Consider the following 10746-nt stretch of genomic DNA (forward strand, 5'->3'; position numbering starts at 1 on the left):
GTAAAGTGAGAAGAAAATGCCATTCAAAACAGAGACTGAAATAGAGGGCACCAAGTGATAGCTGTGTATTATTTTGAGATAGAGAGAGTGTAAAATATGTTCTTTTATATTCTCAAACATTATATTTATATGCATTAATTGTACAGAGTATTCCTGTGAGCTGTCAAGGGTATGTTTGTACTTTGCATATAATTTGTAACTCCACACAATAAAGATATTTTGTTATCACCTTGGTGAGTGGTACTTTGAACATAATACTTACACAAACATTTTATAATAAATACATAAGAAAGGAAAAATGAGAGCATTATATATGTATATATACTGATATTGTCTCACCTGTCACATCCAGTCTAGTCCCGTGCCCATGGCTTGTAACTGATTTGTGTTCAGGAAGGTCCACACAATACTGTAAGATCACTATGCAATAATATGTGGCTGAATCATTTCTCTGCACCCCCTCTATATGGAGATGTGCCGGCCCTCTGAGCTCTGTTCTTCCCTTATAACTGGAATGAACCATTTGTTTGTTGGGGTGATAGGCATAATCCCCTGAGGGGCTCCCCACTCTCCAGTAAATCCAGGCCCACAATGGTGTCTCTGTGGGATGAAATGTGCAGCTGAGGGTGACTGAGCCTCCTTCTGGCACTGCGGCATTATGGGACTGATGGACCTGCAATTCTGGTTGGGTGCTGGGATCTGAGAAGAAATAAGCAGCAGTTGAAATAGAGAAAACTTATTAAATGTGACATCATCGGAAGCTTCCCATAAAATAACTATTGTACATGGCATGTTTTTCTAATTTTTGAAAAAAAAGTAAAATTAAAGGAAAACAATACAATTTAAGAAAAGGGAAAGCATAACAGTGTAAAGATGTTGGGCAGAATGGAAGTGGCTGCCTGAATGAAGCCCTGCCTACTGAGGGTGGTACACATAGGCAGATTTTCAATAAGGCTAGAGGCTAAGCCTCCCCAAACCTGCTTGGCACCTTGAAAAAAACTCATTCCATTTCTGCACTGTTCTGGATAGGGTTGCCACTTGTCGCGGCTCCACCTCTACCCTCACACAGCAACATCACAGCCCCTCATCATGTCATCCCCTGTCCAGCTTTTTTAGCTGACAGAGGTGGCAACCCTAGTTTTGGAACCTTTAACATCGAGAAATGTTGTTTCATTACTCCTTCCTGCAAGCTCCGGTTCTGCTGTAATCAGCTGTGCTCTGATTGGGTCTTTCTTCTTGTGGCTTCTCCAATCCCTCACAATGACCCCTCACAACTTAAATTGTATTTAACATTAGGATTCAATTACTACCACAGTTGCAGTAAACAAAGTCCAATTACTGACACAAATCCCTGTATTTTTTACAGACAATTTAGAGTTTATTTTCCACAGTTCCAGGCTCATAGCGGCCAAAAGGAAGCACTGAGTTTACTGCAATTGCATTCAATACATACAAGTCTGTTGCACTTATTGACGCAACTTGCTGTGGGAACCCTGGATTTATGATTTTCATAATGAAGGAACGGGTGCTCTGTTTAACAATCTGGGAGTCTAAGGAGCATTTTTGGGTGCAAGTACCTCATGAATACCTCATGAATAACAACTATACAAACACCACCTTTCATTCACCTCAGCTCAGATGCACTTGTACTTGTGTTTGTGAATTAGCTCTATTGCTTTCACAGAGAAGTAAACTCCCTGATGTTGATGGGTTGTGGGATCTGTGTCATGACCAAGTGTGTCACCAAAAATGTATGGGCGTGGCCTATTGGGAATCCCAAATGATGTCACCACGCATGCAGAGAGGCCCCTTCTGTGTCACTGACTATGTACATGCACATGGGGAAAACCCTTTTAGCATGACCAGAGTCTGGAAGGGGGGAAAAACTGGGTAACTCCTGGGGAAAATTAAACACCTTGTGAAAAAATGACCCTTTACCAAGACTTGAGAAACCTACTGCCCAAATTCTGCCCTGCATTAGGGTGGGGGGGGGGGGATTGTACCTTTGGGGCTTCCAGCAGGCAGATGTAGATTATATCTGTAGTTGGTGTCTCTGGTTTGTCACTATGAGTATGGAATCCCCACCATATGTAATTTATAGAATAATAGTATGCCCATGTACAGTGACCCATAACAACTAATATGGTGTTTACTTTTGCCTCCTGATTGGTTTCAATAGGTGAATAAACCTGTAAAAATGTTTGCAACTTTTATTACATAACCCCATGGTTTCCTGTAGGCCAGAACTCCCAGATATTGTATTACCTTCAATAACCAGCTCAGTGCCAGATTCAATGTGTTTTCCCACAATGCAGCAGTAATATCCTGAATCTTCTCTCCGGACTCTGTTAATGCTCAGGGAGACATCAGTAGGGGAATCCATCACTGAGAAACGACCGGCTCCATCTCGTGTATCCAATGTCTGATCATAACTACAGAATGCATCTCGCCCCTTTCTCCAGGTAACGCTCTGCCCTCTCTCACTGGCACCGGGAGGGTAATGTACATAACAGGGGATAGTGATGGTTTCTCCTGGGAGGGCAGGAATCACATCCAACTGTTCCACAGAGATCTGGGCAGGTTCTACAGAGAGAGAAGTGGGGCAGGGATAGGGAAACAAATACTATCAATGTTCTCTTTATAATACACATTGGGGGGGCATTAGGACATTGTTCAATGTATATAGACATATACAGGCAGAGACCATCTCTTTAACTAATAAGAAGAGTAGCAGCCCTAGTAGTTTAAAGTAGATAAAGTTTAAAGTCTTTGCTTTTTTGTCTACAGAATATACCTTCTCTTGTACCATTAACTGTATATACCATTTATACTGTAGCTGCCACTTTCTATTTATATAAATGTACCTATAATTTCTAAGGAAAACAATACAGCAGCTCAAGCCAATATGTATAACTGCACTGGATTGTGTTTAAACACCCAAACGTTTGTAACTCTATTTGGCAGTGTCCTATCTTTTAGTACATTGGCCAGTTCCATTCCCTCATTTGCTGATTGGCTGCTTATATATGTACAGGCCAATTATAATACCTGGCAACTTCCAGTAGACTTTGCATTGCATAGGACTCTTAAAGATTTATCAAAATGTGAGATTAGGGCACATGTACATTAGAGTTTAGCTGATCCAAGAAGTGACAATGTCCTGGGTAAGATGGTGACTGCTAAGGAATGAGAAATAGAATTTCTAAAAATTAATATAGTTGTTCAGTTGGGGCCAACTAGCTTAATATTTTGGGATCACATTGCATGAGTACCTTTTATGGATGCACCGAACCCACTATTTTGGGTTCAACTGGACCCCCCTGATGGATTTGGGTGAACCCAAATCCAAATCCTAATTAGCATATGCTAATTGGATCGTGAAGGGTTAAAAATTCCCCCCCTAACATTAAAACCTTCCGAATGCTAATTAGCATATACTAATTTATGCTAATTAGGATTAGGATTTCTGTATAGGAAGGAGTCGGGCTAGGATCAATCGATCGTCACATAGGGGATTCTTCCCTGTACCGTATCGCCTTATTGCAAATGACTGGAAGCCAAGTTTTAGCAGGTATTTTCTAATAAAGCATTCAAAATAATAAATAGCGTGCAGGATAGGGCAATTATTGGAGCAGGGTAGAATAGATTGTTTACTTAAAAATTGTTAGTGTTACTTTTTCTTTAAAAGAGAGTCCAATGTACCCCATGCTCTAACCCAGGGATCCCCAACCTTTTTTACGCGAGAGCCACACTCAGATGTAAAAAGTGTTGGGGAGCCACACAACCATGAAAAAGGTTCTTAGGGTGCCAAATAAGGGCTGTGATTGGCTATTTGGTAGCCCTATGGGGACTGCTGGTCTGCAGGAGGCTCTGCTTGGAGTAAAACTGTGTCTCTGTGCTTCTAAAACTTGTCTCCAAGCCAGAAATGTAAAAATGGCACCTACTTTGAGGCCACTGGGAGCAACATCAAAAGGGGTGGGGAGCAACATGTTGCCCACAATCCACTGGTTGGGGATCACTGCTGTAACCTATCACTAGCTGGACTTTGACTATTCTAGCCAAAAAGGGGTTACTTACCCATAATACCAATAAAAATACCCATAATACACCTTTGGGGCATAAGTCACCCTCATGGGACTTCCTGTAAGGTAGGGAAAGGGAACTATTTCACATTCCCTACACTTTAACAACAAAAATGACTATGTATTAGGTAATCAGTATTTATATTATTATTACAGTTTTCAAAAAAAGACCACAGGAGGGGTCAGAAGCTGGTTCTGGTTTATCCCATTAGGTACTGACAGGGAAGTACAGGGCTCTGATGTTCAGCTGTGTTTTCTTCCATAGCAAAAACTGTATTTTAGAGCAATCTATCTTTTTATTTCCAAACTGGTCTCTTGGGTGAAAAGTTTCCCATGGAAATTCCCCTAAATGAAAGGGCACAGAATATTGAGAATGTACTTGACAACAAGTGGGCACATATGTGGAAAATCCCGTGGCCTGAAGGGGTGAAAGTGAGACCATTTCTAGGTGCCCGGGTGGTACAGTTCCACTAAAGATCAGATACACAGGGGTAGAGGTATAAATACTGAAATATTCTAAGCCATCTTTATAAACTTATCTACTAACTACAATATACTGAGTAGAAAAGTGACATTATTACCAGAAAAGAGCAGCAGGGTCCCATATGTACTGTACAAGGGATAGGTAGTTAGACCTTCTCCAGATAACAGTACTCTGCAGCAGATCACTGGCCCATCAGTTGGGCGCAGCCTGTGGATAGTGATTGATGCTGAATTGTTCCCATAGGGAGGGTCCGGCCTGGAGATTCTCCCAGAGTATTCACTTATGGATAATAAACCATAGCGAGTGTCAGAATCTGCACAGTACCTCCTGGTACCGACCCCCCACTCTGACTCCCCATCCCTATATGTGTTCCTGTTATAAGTGAAAGTACAGGGGATGGTAACTGAACCTCCCCCAGTCACTCTGATGGTTCTGATCTGATGGACACAGTAAGGATCTGATGAAGTTCTTCTAATTCCTGAAATGAAACACAAAACACAAATACAAGATCAATATGGCGGCTACAGAGATACGCTGCAGTTAATAGAGTTGCATTACAGATTAGGTACAAAGCAAGTTGTGTTCTAGGACAGGGCTGTCCAACTGACGGCCCATGGCCCCCCTCTGTGTGGCCCCCCACCTGTCTGGCTGCTTTGATGATTTACCTTTGTGTAAATTTAAATGGTATCAGTACTGAGATTAACAGGGCCCCTAATTCCCCTGTATTGTTTAAAAATGTAGTCCCCTGTACTGTTTGCACCTTTTAATCCCTGTATTGTTCACACCTCACTCTCAGGCTGTAATCACCCACATTATTCTCCTGTTTACCCCTCAGACTGTAGGAGCATTGCCAGCATTGTGTCACTGTATGTACTGCCTGCACACACAGGCAGAGTATGGTACAAACAGGCAGAATAGGGCAGGCAGAGTATGGCACACACAGGCAGCATAGGGCAGGCAGAGTATGGCACACACAGGCAGGGTAGGGCAGGCAGAGTATGGCACACACAGGCAGCATAGGGCAGGCAGAGTATGGCACACACAGGCAGCATAGGGAAGGCAGAGCATGGCACACACAGGCAGCATAGGGAAGGCAGAGTATGGCACACACAGGCAGGGTAGGGCAGGCAGAGTATGGCACACACAGGCAGCATAGGGAAGGCAGAGTATGGCACACACAGGCAGCATAGGGAAGGCAGAGTATGGCACACACAGGCAGCATAGGGCAGACAGAGTATGGCACACACAGGCAGCATAGGGCAGGCAGAGTATGGCACACACAGGCAGCATAGGGCAGGCAGAGTATGGCACACACAGGCAGCATAGGGCAAGCAGAATATAGCACACAGGCAGCGTAGGGCAGGCAGAGTATGGCACACACAAGCAGCGTAGGGCAGGCAGAGTATGGCACACACAGGAAACATAGGGCAGGGAGGGTATAGTACACACAGGCAGCATAGAGCAGGCAGAGTATGGCAAACACAGGCAGGCTAGGGCAGGCAGAGTATGGCACACACAGGCAGCATAGGTCAGGCAGAGTATGGCACACACAGGCAGCATAGGGCAGGCAAAGTATGGCACACCCCTAACTTGAGAAAAGGGTAACAGAGAAGGCCAAACTAGGCAGGATCAGTAGGGGCACAAAATATAAACTTTTTTTATTTTTACAGAACATCAGTCAAACAAGCCATATGAATCTTGGTGCCTGGTTAGTGACAGTAGCCTTAAGCCTTCCCACCCATCCTGGGGAAGATCAGATCCCTCCATTCTCCCACTATGGTGAAACTCTTTCCGACCGAGCAATGAACAACATAAATATATAAACACAGCAAAAAACACCCATGAGTGAGGTGTGCAAGTCATGCAGCCAATACAACAGACCCTGGCACAAGCATTGGCACGGGAGATTAAGTACCGGCAACGGGGCACTATTTGTTCTGCCAGTCACTGCACTGCATCTTTTCTCCTTCTGGGGTACAGTGGGAAGACTTACATTTAATGGGTTTATATTTTGTTACTAGTGAAAGGTTAGTTCTTCCCCTTTGGTTACATATCAGATATGAAATATCTTTCTCATTCACTCCTCTCCCCTGTGCATTTATTTGAGGAGTAAAATTATTCATTTGCTTCAATAAATCAAATTTCTGTGCTTTATCTGAAACAAGACCTGGGTCTGGATTTTAATTAGCTCAGTGGCAAAAGACACAATTTATTGGCACACCTACGAACAATTCTTTAAAAACAACTTTTATTTAAACGTTTAAAAACAATTTGAAAACAAAGAAAAAGAAAAGAAAATAGTAGGAAATATAAAACAAGGTAAATACAAAAACCTTAATACCTGTGAGCGTTACTGCTACTGCACAGGGCTAAGTTGTTACTTGTTATACAAAAGTAACTTTATTAATTACTTATTGGGTTGCCAATATGGTTGCGATGTTGTTGTCTACTATTGCAACTCTTTTTGTTTCAATTTAGTGTTGAGAGCAACTACTGTAAGAGGATATGGTTATAACTCAAACACTTTTTATTAATAACCTTATGCACCTGTTTGATCTCCGTTATGTTTACAGAAGAAATTATGCACAACGTGGTGCTAATACGAGGGCTTGTCAGGAACATCTCCGAAATGAGCTTTCTATATTTCAAAAATAAGGGTTATACATGGATACTCAATGTGAACTGTGTAATAAAGTGGCTGGGTTAGTTGTGGATGGACAATATGCTTATCCCAGGGTGTTGCATAGTGGGTACCCTGGAACATGGAATAATTAATCACAACCCCAGCCCTTTAATACAGACCTTTTGACAGCCTTTTAAATAGACTCCAGTGTGGGGAGGGGGTGCTCTCTCTTCCCTAATACACAGGGAGCAGGAGCTGCGCTACATGGGGAAGGTACTGATCTGTAATTGTCCTGGTTTTGTTTTCTTTTGTTAAGTTGGAGTTGGAAAAGCCCCCCCAACTGTAGTTAGGCTGCCAACTGTGTTTAGCCAGCGCTCTGGTGCAAAGGGTTTATTTTCTTGTTTTTTATTTTGTGTTTGTTACTGAAGTTTTGTAACAAAATAAACTGCAGGCATTTGCCTTTACAGTCAGAGAGCAACTTCTGTGACTGCTTTGTTTACCCTAAAAGACTGTGGGAAGCGGCCCTAAGCCTCCGACCCGATCCCCCTGTAGGCTCAAGTGTCACAACCGTCTATGGTAAATTCCAAAAGCTATATCAACACAATATGTGCACTGGTGCTCAAAGGCAACTTTCAAAATCCACAACAAGCAAATATTATACAATTGCGTGTAATCCCTTAACATATGATATAAACAAACAGGGGCACAATCAATTCGGGTAGGTATACAGTCAGTGACCCTCTCCAGATGGCTTCGTAATACTGACTATATTAAAACCTTCCATTAGTTTGGTAGTGTTTGTGCTTTCATTTGGATAAAGGAAGGAAATATCCCCTATTGCAGGTAAGTATACAACATAAATAACTTAGGACCACCGACCTACGCTGTAAATAAATTCCCACCTCCTGGGCTAGGAGACTACCAACCAACCAACAGAAATCCCCAATGTGACTCCGGACAGCACAGAAGCCCACAAAGGGGGACCCCACGGAGAGGCCCCACAGCCACACAGCACACACCTCCCCCTCAAATGAAAGAAGGGGACGCGGCAGCACTAGGGTAGATATATAGCGCAAGTTAACAATAAATGACCCACGCTGTGAGCAGGTGTCTGCTCCCATAAGACAAGCACCTACTTATCTATCTGATGCCCTCAGGGCAGCTCTAAACACTGCAGGGACTCATAATTACATACAATATCCCAAGCCCATACCTCGGCACGACTTCGTGGTCATTGCTTAGATTTTCCTACTTCCCATCAGGTTCCTTTCCGAGATACTCATATATCCCCCTGCAGCCTTTTTTAGTAGCACTTTACTACTCCATAGCCTATATTTCAACATAGCCCAAACCTCTTACATTACCCATTAGATTCCCAAAAGGTGGTGGCGCATATCCTGCCAATTATCAATATTGGAAGTGCATCTACAGTATATGTCTTAGTCTTCACAGTTATGTCTGCCTCTAATCCCACAGGATACCTCAACACAAACTGTAGGCACTACACACAGTATTCAGCGGCAGCTGGTAACGATGGGCACTACACCCGGTATTTGGCTCCCAAGATGCTGCCAAAATTCTTATTCACTCTCTTATAATATCTCGCCTGGACTACTGTAACTCCCTATTAATTGGCCTACCCCTCCAAAGACTGTCCCCTCTCCAGTCCATAATGAATACTGCTGCCAGCCTCTCCAAACGCTCCTCCTCTGCCATGCCACTCTGCCAATCCCTGCCGTGCCGCTCTGCCAATCCCTGCCGTGCCGCTCTGCCAATCCCTGCACTGGCTTCCCCTACCACCCAGGATAAAATTCAAACTAATGACTCTCACATTTAAAGCAGTCCATAACTCTGCCCCACCCTATATCTCTGAACTTATCTCTAGGTACCATCCAACCCGCTTGTTACACTCCCTACTGACCTGCTCCCCAACTCCTCTCTCATTCCCCCCTCGCACATTCGCATTCAAGACTTTGCAAGGGCTGCCCCCCTTCTCTGGAATTCGCTCCCCCAATCTATCAGACTTTCTCCCAATCTCTCTGCCTACAAGAGATCACTAAAAACACATTTATTTAGAGAAGCTTACCCTAATCTAGTTTAACAACACCCTGTGCCCCACCTCTCACAACTCTGGCCATGCCCATTCCCACACCTTGTGTCTCAACCCTTTCTCCTTGTAGAGTGTAAGCTCTTTTGGGCAGGGCCCTCTTCACCTCTTGTATCGGTTATTGATTGCTTTATATGTTACTCTGTATGTCCAATGTATGAAACCCACTTATTGTACAGCGCTGTGGAATATGTTGGCGCTTTATAAATAAATGTTAATAATAATAATAATAACTAGTAATGAATTGCACATTCTCAAACAGTGCCCAAATCACCCGATACGCTGTCGCATCTCCCCCCTCAACAAACCAAAGGCAGTCGAATTAAGGCTTTGGCCACAAGGCTGATTTACAACTATAGTTTTACCAGACAGTGCCTACTACCCAAAGTATACCTCTGCCCAAGTATCAATCGCCCTACTTAACAACATCGCACAATATAGCTATTATTGACCCCCTATATCCCTGCATAGTTGTGCCTACTACCAAAACCGATACCTCGGCACAACTAAAGCTCTGTACATTATATTTTGTAACTAGTGAAAGGTTAATTCTTCCCCTTTGATCACATATCAGATATGAAATCTCTTTCTCATTCACTCCCCTGAGCATTTATTTTAGGAGTAAAATAATTAATTTGCCTCAATAAATCAATTTTTTTTGCTTTATCTGAATCAAGACCTGGGTCTGGATTTTAATTAGTATCCAACAGAACTCCCAGTGGGACTGGTTCTAGCCTGGCCTCCCATGCAGGGCATAATAGGTACGGATATAGGGAGCAAGAGAAGGAAACACTTACAGTAAATGTTCCATAGAGCAATAAGCTGTGTTACCCCAAGCACAAAGCAAAGGGCGATGTTTGTACCAATAGGCTAAAGCCTGGGGGGTCTTACCTTGCAAGAACAGGAGAAGAAGAAGCCTCAGTATCATATTTCTCTTTATAAAGACTGACTGGTGGAGTTCTCCGCTCTCTCTCAGAATAAACATTGCCTGAATCCAAGTAACTGAATGTGATGCCACTTCCTAATTATCACTTAAAAAGAAAAGGGAAGTCGGTGCCATTGTGAAAGTAATGACGGCTGAGAAAAGGGACAGAAATGGTGAGAGAGGTTACACAGAACTTATTGCGACTGGTCAGGCAACTTCCGCTTGTGTCTAATCATAGAAAGGCTTGTTATGAGGTTTAGCGAGTGACTAAAAAGATCCGTGCAGAGATAACAGCTTCATAGTGACTTGTGCAGCCATTGTCATTGTCACCATCTACAAACATAGCAGCAGTGTTAGAAAATACAAATAATGATTTTATTACTGCTACAGTTTCCTGCTCAACTGATGTGGCACCAGCTACAGACCTATTGGCAGATCTCAGTATCATTTTGGGCACCAATGGTTTAATATGGAAGGCATAAACAAAACCTTACAAAACATCAGTGCCAACGGGTCAGTCTCCAT

General features: G+C 43.1%; 1 protein-coding gene across 1 annotated transcript; it reads right to left on the bottom strand.

The window, feature by feature from the left end:
• Positions 1 to 23: 23 nt before the first annotated feature.
• Positions 24 to 10224, bottom strand: LOC100486158. Its single transcript, XM_031898260.1, has 5 exons — positions 10188 to 10224; positions 4664 to 5044; positions 2266 to 2583; positions 340 to 699; positions 24 to 61 (listed from the first exon to the last, which is right to left on the bottom strand). The coding sequence occupies exons 1-5, from the start codon at positions 10222 to 10224 to the stop codon at positions 24 to 26; spliced, it is 1134 nt and encodes a 377-aa protein (XP_031754120.1).
• Positions 10225 to 10746: the final 522 nt, after the last annotated feature.

This window comes from Xenopus tropicalis, chromosome 3, assembly GCF_000004195.4.
Source record: "Xenopus tropicalis strain Nigerian chromosome 3, UCB_Xtro_10.0, whole genome shotgun sequence".
In the NCBI taxonomy this organism is placed as follows: Eukaryota; Metazoa; Chordata; class Amphibia; order Anura; family Pipidae; genus Xenopus; species Xenopus tropicalis.

Coding starts and splice junctions, on each gene's coding strand:
- LOC100486158 (XM_031898260.1), bottom strand. CDS start 10,224: ATGATACTGAGGCTTCTTCTTCTCCTGTTCTTGCAAG. Junction 5,045..10,187: donor TCTTCTCCTGTTCTTGCAAG/GTAAGACCCCCC, acceptor GTTTCATTTCAG/GAATTAGAAGAACTTCATCA. Junction 2,584..4,663: donor GACCCTGCTGCTCTTTTCTG/GTAATAATGTCA, acceptor CTCTCTCTGTAG/AACCTGCCCAGATCTCTGTG.